The sequence below is a fragment of the Eulemur rufifrons genome, chromosome 8 (assembly GCF_041146395.1).
Source record: "Eulemur rufifrons isolate Redbay chromosome 8, OSU_ERuf_1, whole genome shotgun sequence".
NCBI classification, from domain to species: Eukaryota; Metazoa; Chordata; class Mammalia; order Primates; family Lemuridae; genus Eulemur; species Eulemur rufifrons.
In genome coordinates, this window is record NC_090990.1 from 34,263,969 (window position 1) to 34,289,565 (window position 25,597).

The window sequence follows — 25,597 nt, forward strand, 5'->3', positions numbered from 1 at the left end:
CACAATCTTCCAGTGGCTTCACATCCCACCTGAAGTAACAGCCAAAGTCCTTACAATGGCCTAGAGTCCCCCACGGTACGTCCCTGACCCATCCCCCTATTCCTCTCCTCTGTACTCCAGCCACACCTGTCCCCTTGCTGCTCCTGGCCCAGGTCAGGCACACTGCAGCCTCGAGGGCCCTTGCACTAGCTGTTCTCCCCTCCGTTATGCTCTTCCCTCAACACCTGCATGGCTTGCTGCCGCATCTCCTCTAGGTCTCCACTCCAGTGTCCCCTCATCAGTGATGCCCTCATGCTCACTTCTAAAGAAGGCCCTCCCTTCTAAAATCATAACCCCCTAACACACACACACACACACACACACACACACCACACACACACACACGTTCTCTCTCCCCATTCCCTTTCTCTGTTTCATTTTTCTCCTTGCTATTTTTCCCCATCGAATCCACTATTTGTTTAACTCATGTTTCTTACTGATTATCTGTCTCTCCACCAGAATATAAAGCTCATGAGAGGAGGAATATTTTGTCCTTTGCTCTTGCTGAGAGCAGTGCCTGGCATGCGTGAGGTGCTCGGCAAGTATTGGTTACATTTAAAAAGTGCGGAGCAGTGGACACTACCCCAACCCCCCCCCCACCCGTCACACAAGCAGGCCCCTGACAGCTCCCCCAGCCTTCCCTGCACAATAGGGACACAAGTGCCTAGAGGAAACCCTTCCTTACTAGAGCCTGGGCTGGGGGAAAATGCAAGCTCTGGGCTGAAAGGTTAATCAGGGAACTCCTTTGGGCCGGAATTTTAACCTTTTGTGTGCCATAGACCTCTTGGGCAGTGTGGTAGAGTCTATGATCCTTTTAAAATTAATGCCTTAAATGCATAAAATAAAATACATACAATTATAATGAAAACCAGTAGTACCAAAATACAACTGTCAAGATACTTTAAATTTTTATGATACAATGATACCTGTGCCTCCTTATTAATGGATTAAATAACAACATCCTAGCAACAGGTCTAATACCTACCATAATTTCAAAATGGTCATGACTGGAAATGATACTTCGAGATTATCTACCACTACTAGAATATGATTTCTATGAATCATACAGAATAGGATGTCTGTAACAAAAGTCACAGACACTGCTAATCTACTGTGATTTGCTGTCTATATTAACAATGGAAGGAAAAGCTAAGTTTCAGTTAGAGTGTGGTGAAAATAAAGATGTACTATTTTTTCCCCATTCAGGTTTATGTCCTGCCTGAATTCTCTCCTCAGAGTTCGTGGGTGTCCCTGGACCCAAGTTTGAGATGCCCTGCTCTAGAAGAGGTCTGGACCTGGGGCTGGGAGGCTGAGTCAGTCACTGCCCTTTGTCACCTTGCACAAGTCACATCCTTCCCCATCTGTACAATGAAGGTGATGATCCGTTTGTGCTCGTCCACCCTCGGGCCGATGAGATCATATTCACTAAGCACCTCCTATGGGGACAACCACTCACTGAGAAGGATGGGGCCACTAGTGACCTGTGACACACTGCCCAGCTCTGAGCAGCTCACAAACAGGAAGATGAGGCCAGGACGCAAATATGGGTGGATGGTGAGCAGCGCCCAGACAGGGCTCAAGGGGCTTTGTGTGTTCAGAAGTAGAAGAGGCCCCAGTCCTGGGGCGGGGCTGGGGACCAGCAGATGTAGCATCCAAGACCAAGTCTACCAGACAGAACTGCTCCTGGAGGTGGGGATCTTCAGAGAGGGCATCTCAGGCACAGCAAAGGCTTAGGGCTGGGAAGTAAGAGAGGATGGGTGTGGATCACTTGGGGAGCTCAATGGGCCCTTAAGGGAGGGTGGAGGGGAGAGGATGGAGCAGTGTTTTTCACTCCGATGAACCAGTGTGATTTAGGACACTCCCTGGAAAGCGCCGGGCCAGTACAGGATCACGATTCTCCCCTTCCCTCCCTGAATCCCTGTCCACACCCCTCAGAGCACTGCGAGCCATCAAAATGAGTGATGGAAGGCTAATCACAGCCACTTGGGTCTGAGGAGGGACCTTGTCTCTCTCTGAGGACCCTCCAGCAAGGACAAGTGCAGGACAAAAGCGGCGCCTCCTCCCCTCATTAGCATCATACAGAAAGCCTGCCAGCCGGCTCCTGCCGCCACCTCCGCAGCCCGGCAACTGGACCGGCCAGCCCAGCTTTGGCCCAGCCCCAACCCAGCAGATGTGGACCCTGAAGGGGCCCCTGGCCAATATCCTCCTCCCCCCCCAAAAAAAACACACCAGGCAACCACCGACTGTCCTGCCCACCCCGCCCCGCCCGCAGGCCTCTGCTCGGGCTGTGGCCAGAAGCCGCTGTAGCTGCCAAAAAGCTGAAGGGAGCGAGAGAAGCATACAGCCCCTGCATGGCAACTGCTAGGGGCTTAGGGAGCTCAACTTTTACCTGTGGCCAGACTCACAGAGCAGAATCTTGGCATCATAGACCGGGACAAACCGAGCGTGTGGCTCTGGTTTAGGCTGCGGCTCTAGATTGTGCATTAGCAAACAATAGAAGGGAAGACTCATGGAGTGCCAGCCTCCCAGGACTTGAGTCCTGAGCGCGGTTAGGCAGGTAGCACATCAGGCTGGGAAGTCCCAGGCGGTCCTGGGAGAGATTGGCAGGGGCTGGGGCTGGGAGTGCCCGTGTCTGTCTGGATCTCACCCATTCAGGGGTAATGGAGGGGGGCGTGAGAGTGATGGGAAGCCCGATAGCCCATTGAACATGGTGGCTCCTGGGGGATTGATCCAGAGAGGGGAGGAGCTCTGAGAGAGGCAGCCTGGACGGGCTGTGTGGGAACGGCCAGAGGGCAGAAGGCCCAGCACCCCCACACCCCGCCCCCAGATCCTGCAGAGCCTGGGACACAGGAGCACGGCGGGTCCCAGGCTGCAGAGGGTAAGCTGGGAAGGGGTGAGGACCCTGAGCTCCCAGGGCTCAGCTGGCTGGGCTGTCACCAAGCATGGGGTGGGAAAGGGTTTTCCAACGTGGTCCCGTAGCTCCACTGGGTCTCGGAAAGGCAGGGGTCTTGGGGGACTTGGTCATGGGATGGCAAGGGGGTGGGCGCTGGGCAGGGGCAGGTGATGTTATCTTCAGATCACCATCTGCATAACTGAGACTGAGTCTCTCCTGACTTATTGTGTCTCCTCTAAATCAGAGAACACATGAAATTACATATAGCCAAACCTCCCCGCCCCCCGGTATACGGGGGTGGGGCCCTCCTCTGATTTCCCCTCGGTGGAGTCCTGCCCTGATGGTCTGGGACTGTGTGGTGCTTATTGGTAGTGATCATGGCAGTATTCGGGGGTTCACTTGCTATGGGGTACGGGGACTGGCTCTCCAAACAGCCTGGGACGGAATTCCAGTTAGACTTCTCTCATAGCCACCTTACCTTGGGCAAATCACTTCACTTCTCTGACCTCAGTGTTCCTCATCTGTAAAATGGGAGTGACTGTCCCTTGCACACTGGATTCTTAGGAGGGGTCAGTGGGACAACAGATGTGAAAGCACAGCTGTTTGACATAAACTGCAGAACGCTGAGTGCATGTGACGCTGAATCAGGTGACTCACACCCTCTTTCTGAGCTTCCCAGGTTGGGATCTTGGGGCCCTTAGCCTCACTCTGCCAAAGCTTGCTCCTCACAGAGGATTTATGTAAAATCTCTTTACTCTGACACATCAGAGCCTCAAGAACACTCTCCCCTGGGGCACTGGCATTGTCAAGGACAGAAGCAGAGTGGTGGGATGGATGGGTGGGTTGGGGAAGTATGCTGGGAAAAAGAAAGAGCTGAGTAAGCCTGGTTGCTGGGGGCTCTTTTGAGCTCCCTGCCTCCAAGTCGTAGGGTCATAGAACCATAGTCTCGCTCCTCTCAGATGTAACCTGCTCTCTGACTCTGTGGAAACAACAAACCAACCTTCCCCACCTCTCACCACGCAGGCTTCTTGTGTCCTGCTGTGGGTGGCTGCGGCTCTCTGTTCTCCCTGCCGCCACTCTGGATCTTCTACACTGACCACCCACAGGGTCCCTAAAGCACAGATCTGACCATCCTCCTACCTGCTCACAACCCACTGCACACGCCTTATCAGCCACCCAGGCTGCAGCTTCAAAGCACATCCTGCTCTTTCCCAGGGCTGCACCTCTGTCCTTGCTATTCTTTCGGCCCACAATGCCGCTCCTCTCTCACACCTGACCAATCCCTATTCATCCTTTGAGAACCAGCTGCTCCCGGGAAGCCTTTCACGACCCCTAGGTGAGTCACACTCCTTCCCTGGCTGACCTCTGGGGCAGCACATGACACAAGGCTGCAGCCACCCAACTGATCCGTGTCCCCAGCACTGCCCTGCTCAGCAAAGGAGCTGATGAGTTTACAATGATTTAGTGGATCTGAGAGGCTAAAGCTGTGTTGTCCGGTATGGTAGCCACCAGCCACATGTGGCCCTTTAAACTTAAGTGAATCGAAATTCAACAAAGTCCATTTTGTTAAATGACAAAAATTCATTTATTCAGTTGCACTAGTCACACTTCCAGTGCTCAAGAGCCACGTGTAGATGATGGCTACAACATTGGACAGGGCAGATATCAGACATTTCCATCATCACAGAAAGTTCTGTGGGGTGGTGCTGGCCTAAGAGGGGTGACAGAGCACTGGGAGCTCTAGGTTCCAGCTCCGGCTTAGCTCCTGGTACATGCTGAGTTGGACAAGCCCTTTGCCTCTCTGAGCCTCAGTTTCCTCATCCGCGCTGCCTATCCCACGTGCTGTGCAAGGCCAAGCACGGAAAGTACTTGACAAGGACAGTCCATTGATTCTGCAGCCCCACTGCTTTGGATCAGACCCAAGCGGACCGGGGCAAGCAGCTGGGCAGGTGGAGCCCCGCTGACTGGAGGCAAGAGACCCACCTGCCACCCGCAGGCTCCAGCAGCTCCAGAAAGTAGCTTAGAGTCCAGAGCTCATCCAGGGGCCTCCTGGGAAGGCAGGCCCTGCAGAGAGCATGGCCAGAGTGTATCTCTCCACAGGCTAAACAGGCCTGTGTGGGCCTGAGAATCCTGGACTCATCCCTCCGGAACCCAGAGAGAGGCCCCCGCAGGGCCAGGGGGAGGAGGCAGTGCAGGGGCTGGTCCGAAGGGGAGGGAGGCGTGGAGAGTAGGGTCAGAAACGCGCTATCAGCACTGCCCGTCCTCCCCACTTCCTTTCCTCGAACGGATCACATCCTGTTATTGTGTGGACACAGACGACCAGGAGCTGGGGAGGGAGGCAGAGCTCGGACCAAGCCAGTGGGGAGAGGTGGAGAGAGAAAGGAGGCGCCAGAAGGAATGTGACAACAGCCCAGGCCTGCCATACTCCCTGGGCAGGGGTATGGGACCCTGGAGGGAGGACCAACGCCCCCAGGACAGCTTGCATCACCACTGAGAGAAGATGCTGGGGCTCAGGACAGAAAATGGCACCTCGTCCAGGAAGCCTTCCCCAGCCTCCTCCTCAGGCCCCTTCAATCCAGCAAACGTTGACTCGGAGCCTCCACTGCCACAGCTGGGTCTGCCATGGGCACTGGGCCTCTCTCTCGCACAGCGCTTGGCCCCAGGGCTGTAATGCTCTGTATCCACTCCCCATGCCCCACATCCCCCCAGCCCGTGAGCCCCTGCAGACAGGGACAGGCTGGACCCTTGCTGGCACCACGCATTGCTCAGCACGGGCCAGGCCGTGGAATTCCTGCTGCTAGGAATGACTCAAGTACCCACATTCTCCTCTTCCCTCTTTCTCTTCTGCCATTCCCAAATCAGCCCCTACCCCAATCTCATTTCCAAGAATAGTAATGGCTGCTTTCTATAAAACACAAGCACTTTACATACAGTATTTTGAAGTCCCATGACAGCCCTGTAAGATGGGTGTTAATATTTTCATTCAACAGATGAAGAAACTGAAGCTCAGAGAGGTAATGTGATTTACCCAAAGTCACACAGCTGGTACAATAAAGTAGCAGTGCCGGAACTCAGACCCAGGTGCTTCTGACACCAAAGGCCAGACTCTTCCCATGCCTTTCCTGTACACTCCCACCCGTGCCCTGGTCACTCCCTTCTTGAACTGATACCACATCGACTGCCCTCACAGTCCACTGGTCCTGTCCCAAGCCGGGCCTGCTGTTGGAGGCAAGCTCTCCAGTGCCCACACTGACTGCTCGTGGTCCTGGCAGATTGCTGGGGCAGGCTGAGCTGCTGTCCCCCCACCCCCTATAGTCCTTTAGGCCTCGTTTCCTCCTCTGCACAAGGGAGAGGATGCCCTGGGTGATCTTAGTGATTGCTGAGCCTCTGTTGCTGGACACTGTGCCCAGCACCATGGCCTGTGTCCCCACAGGCTGGTCAGTGGCACTTGCTTGGCTCACACGGGCAAGAGGGGCCAGAAAGGGTGCGCTGGCTTCTGGGGAGCAGTTAGTTGTTTTGCAAACAGGGAAGGGGGTTTGGGCAGGTCTGAGGAGGCCGGGCTGCTGTGAGCGCACCAGATAAACAGCTCCGATCTTCATCGCTCCCCGCCTCACCCCGCCCAGGCCCAGTGTGATAGCCAGGCTGCCGCAGCCCAGCCCAAAAGAGCCCACAGCCCTCCTCCCTCTCCCCCAGCAGCAAAAGCAGCCCCAGAGCAGAGCTGTCCATCTGCCCCCAAACAGCCCAGGACCTTGGCTTCAGGCAGGGGGTAGTGGAGCTGGCATCTTCGTAGGAACGACCATGCCTCCCGCTTGTCTCCACTCTTTCATTCCCTGCTGGCCTCAAAACTGCGCAGGAGATTCCTCACAGGGAAGCTCTTCATGCAGCAGATGCTGGAAGGGGCCTGTGCCAGGTCTATCAGAGGGCGCTGGAGACGAAGAGACAAATCACACTGGCCTTGCCTCAAGGAGCCGGGGCGTTAGTGGGGACGCGGACAAGCAGACAAGTGTTAGATGGCACAGGGAAGAGGGCCATGGGAAAGGAAGGCCCAAGGGGGCACCAAGGAGCCAGCTGACCCCGGAGAGTCAGGACAATTTCCTGAATGTTGAAGACAAGTTAACTGCATGAAAGGAGGGTGGGAACACAGGATGGGTAGGCTGCCCTGGGAAAAAGCAACAAAAGGTGCAAAAACTGGATGGTCATTAAAAAAAGAACGTGGTCTGGGACAGAAAGGCTAGTACACTAGGAGCGAGGAGAAGGAAAGAGTGGTGGGTGAGACTGGACAGAGCAGCAGGGCCATCTCAGCCGAAGCCCCGGGACTCGGCCCTTTCCCAGCAGAGGGGCCCTGCAGTCCTGGGAGGCAGGAGGTGGCGGGACAGGTCCTGTCCTGCCAGTCACTATGGGATGTGTGGGCCTGGAAGTACTCTTTTCTTCTCTGGGCCTCAGTCTCCCCAACTGGAGATGTGGACATGAGCTCAGATGCCCCCAAAAGCCAGGCCAGCCTGGACATTCTATAGCCTCATAGTTTCTGTCTTGGTGGCCCCAGAGTCCACAGGCTCTTCCTGCCCTCTTGATGTGGAATGCCTCATCCTCCCCCGGGGAAAGTCCTTCCGGAAACATGGTGCCCCCCTCTTCCCCTCCTTTAGTGTAGGACAGCCAGGCTGCTGTCTTTACCCCTCCTCTGACGCTGCCCTCACCCAGGGCATCGCTGACCTCCATGCTGCTAAACCCAATCAACACTTGCAGGCCTTTTCTGGCTTGCCCGCTTGTCTGCATTGGACTTGGCTAAGCACTTCATCCCAAATGCCCTTTTGCTTTAGTCTTAGAAACACCACACTCTCCGTTTTCCTCCCACCTCTCCGACTACTCTGTTTCTCTCTTAAGCCCTTCATTGTGCTGTTCCTCCAGCCTGTGCGCACAGGCCAGGCCCTGGGCCCAGGGTCCTGCCACCACCGCCACCACCAACACCCACAGCCAGCTCACCCATGGCTAAATCTCGCCATCCTATCTGCCCAGGTACCTCCTCGCCCTGGGCCAGGGAGAGGCACATTTGGGGTCTTCCCAAAACCGCAGAGCTTCCCTGTCGACCAGAGCATGATCCCCAAGCCCTGTTCTGCCTTTGCCCTCCCAGCTATGGCTGGAAGCACCCTGCAGACAGGGGCAGCCAAGTTAGAGCCTGGCAGGATGACCAAGATTCACCCCAAAGGAGCCAGAGTTATCTGTGAGGTCCCTGAATTCCCCTCTTGGCACAGCTTTTTTTCCTTGATACGAATCACTTTCTACTTTACTACACAATCAATTATAGTTTCGTGTGTCTGTAAGCTCACTGTCTCCCCGGCTAGACTGCAGCTCCGCTAGAACAGGGAGCTTGGTTTTGTTCCATGCTGGATCCCCGGTACCTAGAACAATACCTGGCCCACAGTAGGGACTCAATAAATATGTGTTAAATAGGGAAGAGAAAAGGGAAGGGAAGGCGAAGGGGAAGAGGAAGGGAAGGGAAGGGAAAGGGAAAGAAGGAAGACAGGCAGGCAGACAAACTTCGCTGGAAGTGCCTGCCTGACCTACTGAAGTCCTCCAAATGGTTCACATGCAGTGGCCTTTCCCAGACGCAGAGTCCCTGCCTCTGAACCACATTCCCGTTCCTGAGCCTCCAGGGAAGCCCTCCCAGGCGACAGGCACCTGCCTCAGGGCCTCTACTCTTGATTTCCAAAGTCTTCAGCCTCCATCCCCGAGCCCCCAGTCCCCAGGAGCCAGGCACTCACTGCAGCCTCCTTTGAGTCCTCAGGGGAACCGGGACACAGGTGACTGCCCCAGCCGTGGAAACTGACCCCAACACGAACTGTGAATACCCACCAGCTAAAAGCATGGGTACATGATGCGGAGGAGACAGGTTCCCTCTGTGAGGCCTGGCAGAGGGAAAAGAATGGAAACCCCGCGGGGGCAATCTCTCTCCTCCCACTAGTCCCGCCCTCAGGGTGGAGGGCAGGATCCCACAGCTGGGTCCTGGAGGCTGCCCACCTCAGGGGAGACAGGTTCTTGCCATGCCTTTCCTTGCAATGTCCCAAGTCTCGGGCCTAGGGTACAAAATGCAAGCACAGAGTCCAGGCCCCTTTGTAAAACTTTTATTTAGAAATCTTCCCGATATAGCCTCATATATATACACGTCATCACCACATGGGTTTTTTTGCTAACGAGTCACACACCCACAGTGCTGGCCTCCGGGCTGTACAAAGGTCAAGGTACCTGGAGCGGCTACTCCTCTTCTGCAGAAAAATGCAGAGACCAACACAACTCATCACATACAGTACAACATTGACGGAAAGTGCTGTGCCGGCCCACAGAGACAGTGCGCTATGTACACGGGCAGGGGGCAAGCCTTCGGCAGGGGGTCGGCAGAGGGTCACGTACCATCGAAGTCACCAGTACGGCTAGACCCACTCCCAAAAGGCCAAAACAGCTGACTACAGATTCTATGCCCTTCGTTTTTAATTTTGGAAAAGAATAAAAGTTGTACCATCTTGTCATTGAACACTAAAAATAAAAGAATATGAATTTTCCTTAAAAGATGTGATTCCCTCTAGTTCTTACATTCATCTTTGTTCTCCTCAAAAATTTTTTGTTTTACCTTTACAGTTTTTCCCTTTTGTACAGATGCTATTCTTGGAATGTTGCATTTCTTCATGGGAGAGGAGGCGGCAGAGGAAGAAGGGCGTGGGGTATGTATGGAGAATGAAAATCAACATTCTGGATCTTCTTTAGTTCTCACAAAGACCTAGAAGCCTGGCCCTTCCCTCTCCAGGCCTGTTTGGGGTAGCTCATTACATTTTACACATCCTGCCCGTGTTCCCACATCTCTTCCATTCTCCTTCCTGTCCCCTTGTCTTGGAATGAGGCAAAAATTAAGACAATCTGGAGAAACGAGGACATTCCGGATAATGCAGGCAAAAGTAGTTTGCCATCTAAATGACCCAAAGGCTGTGCAGTCGGGCAGACTGGCCCACTGCCTCGGTCCCAGACTAGGGCGGGGAATCCCACTGCAGGATGGATGGTGAGGGGAACAGAGCTCTTTCTGGGCTCGAAACACTTCTACTTCCATGATCCCATTTAGTCCACCCAGCATAGGGGACAGGCCACGCCAGGTATTTATGAGAAACTAACATTGAGAAAGATACCTTCCCCCAGTCATACTGCAAGTCTGAAATGAGAGGGAACTGGGAGCTTGAGTTCCTGACAGAATGTGTGATCCATCTCATAAAAGCCATCCACCCATCCACACCAGCCACTTGTCATTCCCAAGTCAAGTTGATCCCCTTGGAAGCAAACACAGCCTTAGAGCCTAGAACAGTTGCTCCATCTTTGGAAAGGACTCCTCACGGGATCTCCCAAGCGCTGGCATGTTCACCGACATGATCTGGGGAGTCTGGGATGGGATGGAGAGTCAGAATGCTACAGGGGTTAACCACCTTGCCCCCATGCCCAAGAGCTGGCCCTGACAACTTAAAAGCAGGGGTCATTCCCTATCTGTATATGACTGAACTCAAGGTCCCATCACATTGAGTGGGAGCCACCGGGCTGAAACTCAGCTGCGAGGGGGGCTTTCTGGACAGCCACAGTGACAGTTCCTGCATGAGAGACAGGGACATAGGATGACTTCCTTCTGAGCTCAAAGGCAGGGCCTGGTGGGAGAGGGCTGGGATGACTTAAGGGTACAATGACAGACATACAGGACTTCTGTGCAGTTTGTCCCATGAGCTTGGAAGGCAGGTCACAGGCAGGCCTAGCCTTAAGAAAACCACGTCCCGCCATCTGGATTGACACAGGAAGTAAACCAGGGAGCAATGATTCACTCTACAAAAGGATTCTTCACTTTACAAAAGGACTTGTGGTAGTTATTTCTTCAAAAGATGAACGATAAGGATTTGATTTACAAAAATTTCATATACAGCTTTTGGAGGGGGGCACTCCTATTGCATTAAACCAACCTCCCAGGCACACCCTTGAGAACTGAAAGCTGCATAATCGAGGGGTGTGTAAGGTTCTGCTAAGTGAATGTGCATGTTTGGGTCTTGGCCCGGGCCTGGTCTCTGATTAGATTACCCCTGCCCTAGAAGTGGGGCTGGATCTTGGGCCATATTGAGACCTAAAGATCCCACCAATAACTGAAGTCAAGCAAAGATCCCAAATGCAAAGAATTCATAGGATAGAGTTTGTGCTCAATTCAGAACAGAGATCTGACCACTAGCACAGATGTCTTGCAGCAGGGAGATCCTGCCAGCATCCAGGGGCATTCACAGACAGGGCTGCAACCTATGACCAGCACCAACACACACCCACCAGCATGAACAGTGATATGTAGGAGTTGAAGCCCACATGCCCAAAACAGCTCCTGCTAATGTCACTCTAATATCATTTTCCTTTTCTCTGCCTTCGCACAAAGCCCAACAGGGCACACTCAAGGCTGCAGACTTGGTCCCCACAGCCACAGGAAGAGGAAGGCAAGTCTCAGTGGGGAGAAAGCAGGGCTTTGATCCCCAGGGCAAGAAGTAAGGGCTACTGGGTTTTCTGACCCTCTGGCCCAGCCAGTTGAGAGCAGGCTGTCCACTGGCCGTCTTCCTCAACCAGATCCTGAAGAAGGCACCTCGAGGCTTGTGACTGCAGCAGCTGGCAAGCTGGATGGATCGACAGGGGCCTGGGTGAAGATAGGGCTCAGGAAATGGGCAGCTACTGGGTACCTATGTGTTTGGACAAAAGTGGCCAAAGAGCCACCCCAGCCAGCTTGGGAGGGGCCAAAGGCAAGGCGGAGGCTGTTGGATGCCTCAGGTGAGAGTTGACAATCCCAGGTCTCAGCCAAGACAGGGCTCCCAAACTCCAGGCCAAAAGCAGTGACTCTAGAGCCTCTTACTTGGGAAGTATTAGGGATTGGGGGAAAGGGAAGACCGTGCCGTCTTCATAAAAAGTACCTACCACTTTGCTCCATTTTTCTGCTCTCCCACTGAGACAGGAAACAGAAAAGCCAGCCCCAGGGTCAGTAAATGCTTCCCAAAGTTCAGACATCAAGGAAAGTTCACCAAGTCCATCGCCCTGCTTCAGAGCTGCCCGATTCTTATCCCACCTGCCCTGCAGCCCACCATCCCAGTGACCTAAGGGCATCCTCCTGGCTGATCCCATGGTCCAGACCCATCACCGCGGGCCGGCTCCATCGGTGGCGGGCAGCATGGCTGGATGGAGGCTGCGGGCCGTGTGCTTGGGTGCTGGCTCCTCTGTGTAGCTGTCCGGGCTGGCTGCCCCATCCAGGGAGCTGCCACAGCTGGAGTTAGGGGAAAGCACATCCTGCAGGAGGTCGTCTGGGGGTGCACCACCCCCTCCACCCCCTCCACCCCCACCAGCTCCCACCACAGGGTCCTTGCCAGGCTTGGCCCGCTGGCTGCCCTCCTCCTCCTGGTCATTGAGCAGCTTGGCCAGGAAGTTAATGTACTTCATGGCCAGGCGGAGGATCTCATTCTTGCTGAGCTTCTTGTCTGGGGGATGAGTGGGGATCAGCTTGCGGAGCTCAGCAAACGCCCCATTCACATTCTGCTGCCGCCACCGCTCCCGGCTGTTGGTAAAGATACGCCGCACGACTTTGGTGTGGGGACCTGGAGGTTAGGAGGACAAGGGTTAGGAAAATGGGCTGGAGATCCCCCAAAGGAATCTCCATCCATTGGGAAACTTGGGAACCCTAGAATGCCTTCTTTACTTTTACTTACAAAACATGCACCCTTTCAAATCAAGTTCCTGTGTTTCCTCCTCTCTGAGAATTTCCCTCAAGCCCTGAAGACAGATCAGACCATCACGGTCCTACAATCCCTGATCTCCTTCACTCGCGATTATTATGTTTCTGTGCTTGTCTCCCTCTCCAGGCTGTGAGATATCTGAGGACAGGGACCATATGTCATTCATTCATTCATTCATTCACTTTTGCCAAGCGTCCTTAGAGCAGAATTTAGGAAGACAGATTCTGGAGCCAGACTTTCTGGGTTCAATTCCTGACTATTTGACCATTTCTGACTAGTGACTCTGGGAAAGTTACATAGACACTCTGGAAGTGCCTTAGCTTCATCTATAAAATGGAAATAATACTATTAAGTCAAGTCATAAGATTGTTACATGGGTCTAATACCTAACACAGGCAAAGGACTTAAGACAATACCTTCCTTAGCTTAAACAGTCAATAAATGTCAGCTGTTATTATCCATTCATCAGTTTTTTACTAACAACCAGGCACTGTGTCAGGCATTAAGGAATAATGACAAACAGAACAGACAGGGCCCCTACCCTCATGGAGCTTACATTTACATCGGGAGGAGAGATGATGAATAAGCAGCAAACAACTAACACAAATGGGGCTGAATGGTGACGGAGAGGAGCTGCTATGTTGACCTACAGAGTCTGGGGAAGGCCCTTCTGAGGAAGTGGCATTTATAAGGCAAAAGCTTAAGGCTAAGAAGAGCCAGCCAAGCCCAGGAAGGGACGAGGAAGCAGACTGTCCAAGCAGAGGGAGTGGCATGTGCACAGGCCTGAGCTGGAAGCCAGTCTGGCTGGAGTAGTGCGCGCAAGATCAGGGCAGGCAGGGTCCAGACCCCACAGGGCTCTGCAGTAAGGTGTGGGGATTTTATCCCAAGGGTGATGGAATGCACAGAACAGGGGCTTAGTAAATGTTTGCTGACTGACCCATCATGGTGGCAGGTGGGGGATCGGAGGGGAGAGCAGAGACCAGAGCAGAAAGGCTCTCACCCCAGGAGAGGAGTGGAGAGATACCAGGCACAGCTACGGCCTGTGGCTCTAGGCAGGCTCCCAAGGGCTCCCTCAGTCTCCCCATGTCTACATAGCACTGATTATAGCTTGGTCCAGTAGTCGTTAGCATTCTGTGTACAAAAACTTAGGGAGCAGTGGCAGACACCAGGACACATGTATTGAGCACTTACAGTATGCAAAGTGCTATGCTAAGTGTTCAACCCTGACCTGGGATTCCCAAAGCCAAGGGAAGATGAGGAGGGCCCTGACAGTGCTCCTGAGCTCCTGGGCTAAGCAGACAGCTTCCTTCCCTAACACCGAGGTACACAGCCAGGCCGACACCATCCTCAGGAAGCTCTGAGCACTGAATGAACTGCCAGGCCTGGGATATCTGTCTGCCCTCTTCCAGTAACTCCTGGAACCAGACCTCAGAATGGGGAAACTTGGGTGAGTGAGAGGGAAGAGGAAGGGCTAAGACCTCCCCTAAGTCCCACTGCTCATTTTACAGCTAAGAAGACCGAGGCCAGGATAGAGGCAGACCTTGCCTCAGTGGTCAGAGTGCAACCCAGCATGTCGTGCTTACACTTCCTGCCTGATCGCCTCTTTCTCCCTCCTACATGCACATGCACACGCACACGCACGCCCCTCATATGTTCCCGGGCAGGATCACTCATGCCCTGACCACACCGCCTCTGAAACTGTCTTTCCAAACCCCAGCAGCCTCCAGCTCAGCTGACTTTGCCAAAGGCCAAACCCCAGCTGGGAAAACACAGCACGCCTGCTCGGTAGTCCTACCCTGGGGTGCCTCAGAAGAAATAATTGGCTGTTCTTGGGCCTCCAGGCCAGAGGGAGGGAGTCCTTCAGCTGTAACATAGGAAGAACCAGTCCCTGCACCATGGCTAATGCTGGTGATCTTGAGGGAGCTTCCAGTTGGGGAGAGAGGTACCATGATTGCTGTCACAGAGCTAGACTGACTCGAGAAAAGGAGGTTGGTGGGGGTAGTCAGGACTATTCCAAAGCTTAAGACTAGTGCTATGAGAGTGGTATAAGACTCAGCTGTGTGACCTCAAGCAAGCTGCTTAACCTCTCTGAGCCTCAATTTCCTCATCTGTGAAACGCAAACAATAGTGTTGACTTCATGGGCTTGTGGTGAGGATTAAATAAAACCCAAGCACACAAAGTCCATGGCGCATAGTAGGTGTTCAATAAATGGCAGCAATTATTGTCCTCACCTATCCCCATCCCCACCCTCTGAACCACGGCCAGAGGACTGCTCCATGATGAGCAACGTGCTGAGCACTAGGAGTACCATCACGGAAGCACAGACACAATCCCCATGTTAAGGAGGTCCCAGTCTCCGGTGGAGAGAGGCTTACTGCCCCTCTCATTGTTCTCTCTCAACAATCTGGGAGGAACCTATTATTCTCCCCATTTATAAATGAGGAAACTGAGGCCTGGAAAAATTCAGTAATAGGAAATCACATTGAGTCCTGACTCTAGATCGTGCATTAGCTCCACTTCCATGGACTCTTTTTGATTCAATCTCTAATTCCAAACTCCCATGGACACATCCTGCACTCCCCCTCCCCTTCACCTACATTTCTGCCTTTTCCTCTCTGGCTGCTTCCCAGAGAACCACCCCGTCTCCACACCTTCCTTCTTCCTGAGTCTGTCCGTCCTTCTGGCATCCTCTGCCTCTCTCTGGCCCGGCACTGAGTAGGTGCTCAGTAAAAACTGGTAACGTCTATGGGTGATGGCTTCCCTACACTCCTGTACTCCCTGCAAACACCCTCGGCCCTGTGACCACCTCCTTTGCCTCTTGTAAAAAATGTCACTTCCGTGGGGAACTTTAGGGCTGGTCCCACTTACTTCCTGTTTGGTGCACCCACCTGCCCTTAACTGGAGAACCCCTCTCTAACCTAGCAGCGCTGCACCCCTGGCACCCTTCCCCTCTACCCCAGCCTTCCCTCTCAGCCCTACACACCCGTGCCCCAGGCTGGTTAGGTCTTTTGAGGTCTTTTGTATTGTCTGGACTGCAGTGCCCTCTCCTCTCTAGAACATCCAGAGGGCTTGCTCCAGCTCCATACACACATCCCTCCTGCCAGCTGCCAGCGTAAATCCCAGCCTGGCTCTGAGGCCTCAGGTGCTCTTCCTACAGGAGCCCCAGGCCGCAGCCAGGCAGAAGCCCTGGAAGCACCAGGGATTTGCTTAAAGTCCCTCAGCTCTGAAGAGCCTGCTCTCCTGCCCCTGGTGGCAGGACCCATCTACTACATCAGGTCAGCCCTGGGAAGAGGATGAGAGTCCTCCAAGTTTCCCACTCATCCAACCCCTTTCGCAAGTTTAGGGCCAAAGAATACTCAAATAGTTCATAGTAGTAGTGCTGAGGCCCTTGTGGGGTAATCCAGGGAGCAGGGCAGAATCTATGGTGTCGGGAAAGGAACTCCAGGTCTCAGCCCAAAATGCACAGCAGGGAACAAAGGGGGCCCCTCAATGTAGGGGCCTGGGAGGAAACCCTGGAAAATACAACTCCAGGCAGGAAGCAGACTTCAAACTCCAAAGAGGAACTAGGAGGAGGTACAGGGAATCCCTGAGGGTCAGTGCCTGGAGTTGGGGGCACCGTGTGATTCCACCCTCCCCTGGGATCCTTGCCAAAGTGCAGAAACACAGCTTAGAGTTGGCACTGGAACAGACTCTAATGGTCTGGGCTAAGCACCACTATGTGTCCCTCTCCCATGTCCCCTCTTCCCAGGACTGTGAGTGTGGCCCTCCCAGACCCACTACCCAGACTTCGCCTAGTCCCAGCTCAGTTGCAGGGTGAAGGGCTTCAGCGGTTTGGGGTCCCAAGGTGACCTGCCCACACCTACACCTACGGAGTAGTCCCCCCTGTTCCCTCCTGCAGAGGGCTCTAACCAGCATGAGGGGCAGATACAAAGGTGGGATGGGGAGACTCACCATCAGTAATCTCCATCTCATAGGGGGAGGGTCTCCTCTTCACTCGGTTGTTGGCAGTGAACATAGGGAAGGCATCAGGCTCCCCAAAGAACCCACTGGGGGAGGGAACAGGCAGACCACAAGATCACATGTTGGGTGGAGCAAGAAAGGGGTTCCTTAGGGATTTTCCCTACATATCTTAAGCCATCCCCACCCCCGGAGGAAAACCCTGCTCCCTCCACATTTGCACTGGGGATAGATGGAGCATTAAACACACACACACACACACACACACATGCACACAGAAGCAGAAGTGAACACGTGGAGCAAACACAAAACGAACACACACACACCCCACAGACACACTCTCCTCCCCTGGAAACAAGCACACAATCCACACAGATACCTCCATTCCCAAATAGGTGCCCACACAGGCAGATGTAACCGTCATACCTGATGCTGTGCAACTCCAGCACACTCTCCCCTCCCCCAGCCTTCCTCCTCCTTCATCCTAGCCACATGGGGCTGTGGAAGGACAACAGACAGGACACCCTGACTCCCCACCACTGACTGCCGCCTGCTGCTCTCTGTCATCCCCACTGTGGACTCTCTATAGCTGTTTTTTCAGTCTCCTGCAGACTCACTGACTGTCCCACCCTCTCTATCCCTGCCTCATCTTCCTGTCCTCCTTCCAACCCTGCACCTCTCTCCATGATCACTGTGGCCCCAGCAGGGAAACCGATGCCCTCCCACCACAGGAAGTACAGGCCAGGTGCAGGGACCACAGCTAGGGGCAGAGGCAGTGGGAGCGAAGGGAGAGGTCGGTCCTCAGGCCGGTGATCCAGCAGAGATTCAAAGAGGGGTGCCCACTGCCACCACCCTCAGGTCCTTATCTCTTGCCTGGACACCTAGCATTGCAGGTTCCAGAAAAATTTCACACCCCTAGCAGCAAACATCCACCTTCGCTCACAGTGAAGCACATTCAGACACACTCTTACCTGGTACCCACACTCGGGGGACTCCCTCCCACAGACCCCCGCACCACACCACCATCACACAGCACCCCCTGCTTCTACTGAGAGCAGCCACAAGCCTGAACTCCACCCCACTCCCGGGGTGCACTCCTGTCCCCCGGCTTCCGGACACCCGTGCACCCCCAGCCACGTACACTCTCTCACAGAGGGCTCCTCTCTCACTTGCGCGGCTGGGGCTGGCGGGTCCACAGCTCTAGGCTCTTACGCCCAGAGGTTTAAAACGACCTCCTCTCTCCCTGCTCCACCCGCACAGCCCCGCAGGTAGGAGTGCAGCGGCCGTGGAAGTGCTCCAGGGGTGGTCGCCCTGACCGCCCGCCCTGCCGCCCAGCCCCTGTTCCAGTCCCCGTCCCGGTCCCCGTCCCCGTCCCCTGACCTGCCGAGCGAGGCCAGCGGCTGGCTGAGGCTGTAGAGCAGCGCGCGGCCGGGGGCGGCGGGGGCCGCCAGCGCGGGCGGGCTCAGCTGCACCATGCGGCTGTCGCTGGGCAGCTCCGTGGGGGCCGAGGCGGGTGCGGGGGCCGGCGCGGGCCCGGGAGGTCTGCACAGCTCGGTGGTGGGCACCCGATGGCGCGCTTCGGCCGCCGCCGCGTCGCGGCCCTTTAAGTCTCTGGCGGCGCCGCCCCCACCGGCGGGGCCGCCCCCCGGGCCAGCGCGCGCGCCCAGCTCGATGACTGGGGGCTCCGCGGGGGCCGCGCGGCTCGTCTCCTTGGCGACGCCGTTCAGCAGGACCAGGTGCGGGGGGGCCATGCGGGCCTCGGCCGCGTCCCGTCCCTCTAGCGGGGGGTCACTGCGAGCCGCCTCGCTCGGCGGCCGCTCGGTCATCCTGCGGGCAGACAGACAGACAAGCGGTCGCCCGCTCTGACAATCGCCCCCGGCCCACCGACACTGGGTGGGGTAAAGGGGAGAAAAGGAGAGAGAACTCACTGACCGAGACTGGGGAAGAGGCCGACAAACTTAGCGCCACGTGGACACACACCCGCCCTCGCGGCCTGAAGGCCGGGTGGGGCTAGGGCGGGAGGGAAAGGAGGTCTCTGGGTTGGGAGAAGGGACGAGGGTGCCTGGGAGACCCAGAGACTGAGGCCCAAAAGGACAGAGATGGAGAAAGATGACAGAGACATGGGGAGCGGGGGGGGGGGGGGGGGAATACAGCCAGCAAAAGAAAAACAGAAGGGATAAAAGGAGGAAGGAAATGTACAAAGAGGCGAGAAAGATTACCCCGTCCCCCTTCTCAGACGGCGAGAGAAGAGGAGGGGACAAATTCCCGGCGGTGTTCTTCCCGGCCGCCTTTGGTTTGGGCAGGAACTCGGTCAGGCGAAGGTAGGGGTGCTTTTGGAACCTCACTTCGCCTCTCTGCAACACCCCCCCACACCCTACCGCCAGACACACACCCAGAAACCTGGTGGGGATGTTAGTAGGGAATCAGGGAATGGATACCAGCCTGGAGTTCACTCTGCCAGAGCTGGCACAGAATGATCTGGAGGAACCAGCTCCCCACACACACACATATTCACCCCTGGTCGGGGGGTGTCTGCACTAAGCAAATCCACTGTGGATTCTGTACCCTGCTGGAAACCCCAGCCGCCCTTTACTGGCATTCAGACCTGGAGATGAGAGGTCCGTAAGGGAAAAATATGATCCTGGCCCTACCTCCCTGCACCTGGTTCTGTTCTGCTGGACAGGAGGAGGGACTCCGAAGTGAGGGCAGGTCTGACAGGGAGGCCCAGCTGAGGTGGTATGGCACCCAGGCATTCAAATTCAAAGACCAGTGGGGTATGGGTTCCAGTCTAAGAGCAGGACAAGTTATTCTTCCAGGGATGTGAAAGTTCTTCCAGGGATGTGAAAGTCCTTCCAGCACCCGCCCTCTTCTCTTCTTCCTCCCTGTTCTTCTTTGAGAAATAGGAGGAATACCTCCTTTATGCACTTAAAAGAACTGTGCAAATGTTCAAGTAAACATTATTATTTTTAACTAGGAGAATGGGCCAGTGAGAGGACTGCCTGGCCTAAAGTCTCCCACAGCCTGCCAGTTTCAGAGCCAGACCAGAACCCTGATCTCACTTTGACTGCTCTACCCTCCCACATGTACCCCACAAGCGTACTCCAAGATGACCGCAGCTGCTCCCCTCCCCACAAGTGTGTTGGGTTCTTCCACCACCTGGCTTCATCCAGATGGAGTCAAGCCCCAGCAAGAACCAAAACAGAAAAACCAGGAGACTCTAGGTCTGGAGTCTGGGGATGCTTGTGAGGTTTTAGTAATTAAAAATAAAATAAAATAAAAACACAAAGCCAGGCATGGTGGTGCCAGTGCCTGTAATGCCAGCTACTCCAGAGGCTGAGCAGGGAGGATCGCTTGAGCCCAGGAGTTTGAGAAGACCAGCATGGGCAACATAGTGAGACCATGTCTCAAAAATAAATAAATAAATAAATAAATGAAATAAGAAAAAATAAAAATATAATCAACTCGACAGGCTTCATAAGTTGTTCAAAACAAGGCTTCTGCTCTCAGAATTATATAACTGGGGGTTTTGGGGGAGGGATGTTTTGTTTTTGTTTTTTTGAGACAGTCTCACTCTGTTGCCCTGGCTAGAATGCAGTGGCACCATCAGAGCTCACCACAACCTCAAACTCCTGGGCTAATTTGATCCTCCCGCCCCAGCCTCTTGAGTAGCTAGGACTACAGGCGCAGGACATGACTCCCGGCTAATTTTTCTATATTTAGTAGAGACGAGGTCTTGCTCTTGCTCAGGCTGGCCCCCTGAGCTCAAGCTATCCTCCCACCTCGACCTCCCAGAGTGCTAAGATTAGAGGCTATAACTGGGGTATTTTAAAGCAGAAAATAAATACACGATCCAATTCAGCACTGCGCAGAGTCCATCTAAACATTCCTGGCAGCCACTGAGTTCCCATTATGGCCCTGCAACGCTCTAGAACGGAATCATCCTGAGAACAATCCCTCCCACCCCAAGAAAGACTGGACCTTCCGGAGCCTCCCTGGGAGCCCAGTTCAATTGCTCTGACACTCAAGCTGAGGAAGAATCGCTATTCAGACTGAGCGCCTGCTCTGGGTCTGCCGGTCCCTCCTCTGGACCAGAAAAGACAAAATTCCCCGGGACCTGGTGTACACCATCTGCAAAGGCAGTGGGTCCCTGATGCTTCATCGGAAGCGAGTTTACTATTATGGCGGAGACAATAGGTTTGTATCCACAGAATGCCGCCGCCAAGACACCGCGGCCACTGGAAATGCACCAGAAGTCTATCATCCCAGTCCTCCGGCTACTTGCAGCGTGAAACGCACCAGAAATACACCAGCCCCTGGCGAAACGAGCAAGCCCCAAGGTGTTGCCTCCCTACCTCATTGTCCTGACACACCAGCGTGTGCCCAGTGACCTGTGCTTCAGCTCCAGCTTCTAACGGAGTGACAATGTGCCCTGCAATTGCAGACTGAGCTCAAGCTCTGTTATGACACACTTATACCCTCTGATTAATTCCTCAGCTCTGCAATAGGAACGGGTTCCCGAGGGGCAATGGGAGCGAGTACATATTCCAGATGAATTGACCCTGGCCCCAAATGCCCTCTCCAGACGCCTATAAATATATCTCCAAGGCTCCCTGTGAGAAAGGTATGATTGGCCCCCCAGGTCCATGGCGGACGTCTCCGGGCCCTCCCCGGATCTCAGGAAAATCCGGCCACTCTTCTGCTACCGGGATCACCCCAGCTGAGGCCGCCACCGGAAAACTCCCAAGCAAGCACCGAACGTTGTCGGCGACTAAACTGCATCACTTGGCTTGGGTTAAGATTGCAGAAAAGAAAGCCTGAGTGATTTCCATTTATTTGTTTTCATTTGGGGAGGATGGAAGAGAGGAGGGAAAAGGTTTCGCACTAAGTCGCACTGCACTAGAGTAGTCGACCATGGCGACTCCTCTCTCTTTGTGCCGCGGAGACTCAGCTCGCAGCCCCTACCACCGAATCGTCGGCGCCAATTGCCAGAGGGCCAGAACGCTTCCCGGTGGGCCTGACCAAGGCAGGAGATCCCGGAGCTCCTGCCTAGGGGCAAGCGAGGGGTCTCCAGCAGCTCAGAGAATTTCTTAGATGAAAACAGCCATCGCCTTAGAGCCGGCCTCGGGTCCCTTCTACTGCACCCACACTTTCAAGACAACCTGGGGTAGCCCCAAGCTTGCACCAGAACCAAAACCGCAAGTGAACGGCACCCCCACCCCCGCGGCTACGGGCGTGGAAGGGTGTTCCAGTGCGGCCCCGCCCTAGGCCTCAGGCTCCGGGTCAGGGCCCACCGATGGGGAATGCGCTAGCCAGCCAGGCTGCAGCCTTTTTCCTGCGCTAGTTCCAGGCACCGCCTGCACCACCCGGATACAGCCACCCCAAAGTTACTGGCCTTATGAAACGTCCACAGAACCCAGACCATTGGGAGAGGCCTGGAGGATTAAATCCAACCAGTTGGTTTTACCCAGGGAGGAAAAAAGGAAAGGGCCCTGCTTCCAGGCCACAGAGGCAGCTAGCCGCAGTCGGATCCCGGATCCCGAGCCCAACGCTGCTCTCCCCTCCCCCAGTCTGGGACTGGGCTGTCCTCGTCCTGAGCCTCCCCAAACCCGGGCCGGAACCCAAGGCCTTTCTGGACACCGTTTCCACCGACACCATCTCCCACTCCAAAAAACTCACCTGGGGCATATTTAGAGATACCAGCCCCTCTGAATAGGATCTCCACTCCTCCGCCTGAGCGGGGCGGAGGCCGATGTCGAGGCTGTGGACTGGGGTCTTTGCTCTCCCCCTCTCTCGCTGCGAGGCCAGCAGTTAAGCTGCGGTGTGGTCCTCCGCGGTCTGCCGCGCCCAAAGCGAGTTTCCAGGAAAGATGGGGGGTGGAGAGAAAGAGGGAGGGCGAAAGGGAGGGAGAGAGAGAAATGGGGGTCAATGGCTGGCAGTTACCTCATGTCCCCGGATAACCAGCCCAGGGAATCGCGAACAGTTTTCCGCCCCCAACATGCAGGTGTTTGGAGCCTTCCCCCAACCCCCAGTAAAAAGGAACCCTACACCTGACCAATCAGGAATAACTATTTAGTCCAACAACAACCACCCCTCCCGGCAGGCTGCCCAGAACATTTTCGAACCCGAGTTTGTTTTCTAAGCACCGACGTGTCTACGCGGTCGGCTCAATAACCCCGGCCAAGCCGGAGCTGCCGCCACACCGCGAAGGGGTAGTCTCGGGCTTGATGTGGATGGGTGGGAGGATGTGTCGAAAAAGGAGACCCTGGTCGGTGGGGCAGAACTTTGGAGACTGCCATTCTCTCTCCACGACCCCCACCCACCTCCAGCTCAAAGTGAAACCACAACCCAATTAAAAGGACTGTACTTTCCTAAGGAATGGAGTAGGCTGGGGGTAGAATATGATCTATTCAGGTCCCTTCTTTTCTTCCTGCTGATTAAGAAAAGAAAGAAAAAGAAAGGAAAGGGGCAGAAAGAAAAAAGAAATTCCTCACCTTCTCCTCCACCATCCCTACAAAACAATTTTCGATTTTTTCAGGGGTTTAGACAGAGTGGGGGGGGGGGGAATTCTAATAATTTGTTGCAGCAATAAACAAGACAAAAGGAAGAGAGGCTAAAAACAAACCCGATACTGTTTCCAAGGGTGTAGCCGATTTCGTTTGCTTTTATTTTTTCCCCAGTGGGTTTTGTTTAATTTGTTTTGCTTAAATCGTCCAGTTTATGATCACACATCGAAGTCTTGGATTAATTGCGAAGGCCTCCTTCTATTTGCCGTAGCTTTGGTGGAAATATAGGAATAATTCTTCCCTGGGTTTCAATACAATGCAGAAGACTTTCTCCTCCTCTAATCCAAACGAAGGCGGGGAGGAAAGAAGCGGGCAATCCACCCCTTCCCGGCGTTAGTTCGGGGTTAATGTTTGTTTTATGACGGAGACTCTGTGTCCGTCCCTCTCTTCATTTTCTCTCCCTACCCCAAACTCAGCAACTTAGAAAACAGTGCTGGGGAGCGGGCAAGAGCGCTGCTTTGTTCTCCCTCCAAAGAAGCTAAAAGGGACAATCTGCTGCGGTCCTGGACGATTATTTTAATTAAAATAGGATATTAATGATGACGATTGTGATGGTGATGGCATTAACAATCACAATAACTGGCAAAACAAAGTCCTCTCTTCCTGAGCAAGGACAGCACTAACCCCGTCCCTCCATGGTGCCCGGGCTCCGCCGTGGTCGCTGTTGTGATGGGTACCTGACCCACGCGGGAATGTCGCTCACCCGAGAAGGGATAGGAAAATGTTCCCCGGAGGGGATCCCGAGGGTCCCCACCCTAGGCGCGAGGCCTGGAGAGTGAGCCCATTGTCCTTTCCTGGCCTCTCCCCCGGACCCTGGTGGCCGCACCCACGAAACTGACCAGAAATGTACGTGGCCGAAGTGTGGCGGGAACCGAAGCCAGCTGCTACCGGCTTGAAGGCTCGGGCCTCGGCGAGCGCTGCTCAGCTTCGCGCCTGGAACAGCCTCTCACTCGCCAACGAACCCCTCAAACAACCAAGGCACAAACCAGCCTTCGGACAGAGCAGCCGCCGGCCGGGCTCTTTCGGCCCATCCAAGCCAACGCTGGCTCCCGAATACATCATAATTTGGAATAAAATGTGAAATCCCGCTCCCCGCCCCCCATGCCGCCGCCCCCTCCACCGCCTCGATCTCCCGCTCTCCCTCCCCCAACTCCCGCCCCCAGCGATTTGCAAATGCATCCCTAAAGGACACGGGCACACAGGCACACAGTTCAGTGGGGACGAGACCACACATGGCCCAGCCCCACAGAGGGGAAGCAAATAAACACAACCCAACACGTCCCAACCCAACACTGCCCCACGAGCCAAAGTGGTCAGACCCGCACACCGTCCAACATGACACAACAAAATCAGTCAAATATAGTCTCACGGACACACAACCCAGCATCCTCAGGATCACGCACGCCCGACGTAACAACGAAACCACCAAACACAGTCGCAAAGGCCACACAACCCAACACACGGAATAGGAGAGGAGCCCTGTTGACCATCACAACGAAGACAACCCACAAGGGCCTCGAAGGGTCCAAATCTACACACCCAGCCAGCGCAGACAGCACCACACTCGACACACGACCCACCGCCCAGAAGGCCACTCAACGGCCAGCGCTGCCCACAGCTCACACGAACGCACTCTCACAATGCCACCGCACGCACACAACCACGGAGAAGAAATGAAAACCAACCACCGCCTCGCGCGTTTCTGTATATTGCGTAAGGAAAAAGGGGAAGGAAGAGAGTCTCCAAGGCGGGAGGGGCGGCGGCAGCGAGGGCGGGGGCGTCGGGGAAAGTGCTCCCGGGTCGCAGGAACCCTAGGGAACAGGAGCGAAGACCTCTTTTGCGGGCGTGGGGGAAAAGAGGGAGGAAATCGATGAGGAATTCTGTAGGGGGCGGCGGGGTGCTTTTCCGCTAGAACCGGCCGGGATGCTCACGTTTTTCCGCCGCGGGGGTCCGCGCGTGGCCATTTTGCGGCCCGGTCCTCGGCGGCGGAGGCCCGCCCCTGTCGCCCCGCCCGCGCCCGCGCCCGCGCCCGCGCCCGGCCGGCCGCACCCGCTCCCGCGCCGCGCTCTAATCCCGCTCACGTTCCCGGCCTCGTTAGCATGGGCCGCGGCGCGCCGGGGCTGTGTGCGCCGCCGAGATAAGGCGCTGCCGCGGGTCCGCCCGCCCCCGATAAGCGCCTCGGCCATTATGGGCCAAATGATTCATTTTAATTTGGCAATTTCACCGGAGGGAGTGGAGACGGGCTGCGCGGCGCTGGGACCGGCCCCGGAATGCGCCGCAGAGAGAGACCGGCGCGCTGTCTAGGACCGGGGGGTCCAGCCCCATCTCTGACCCCGCGGCCTCTCAGGAACCCCAGCTCCCCACCACCTCAGTC

The 25,597-nt window shown here is 55.1% G+C and overlaps 1 protein-coding gene across 1 annotated transcript; it reads right to left on the reverse strand.

Moving 5' to 3' along the window:
* Positions 1-11,141: 11,141 nt before the first annotated feature.
* Positions 11,142-24,127, reverse strand: TAL1 (TAL bHLH transcription factor 1, erythroid differentiation factor). Its single transcript, XM_069477889.1, has 5 exons — positions 24,063-24,127; positions 22,337-22,495; positions 18,041-18,487; positions 16,655-16,749; positions 11,142-12,564 (listed from the first exon to the last, which is right to left on the reverse strand). The coding sequence occupies exons 3-5, from the start codon at positions 18,484-18,486 to the stop codon at positions 12,110-12,112; spliced, it is 996 nt and encodes a 331-aa protein (XP_069333990.1). The 5' UTR covers position 18,487; positions 22,337-22,495; positions 24,063-24,127; the 3' UTR covers positions 11,142-12,109.
* Positions 24,128-25,597: the final 1,470 nt, after the last annotated feature.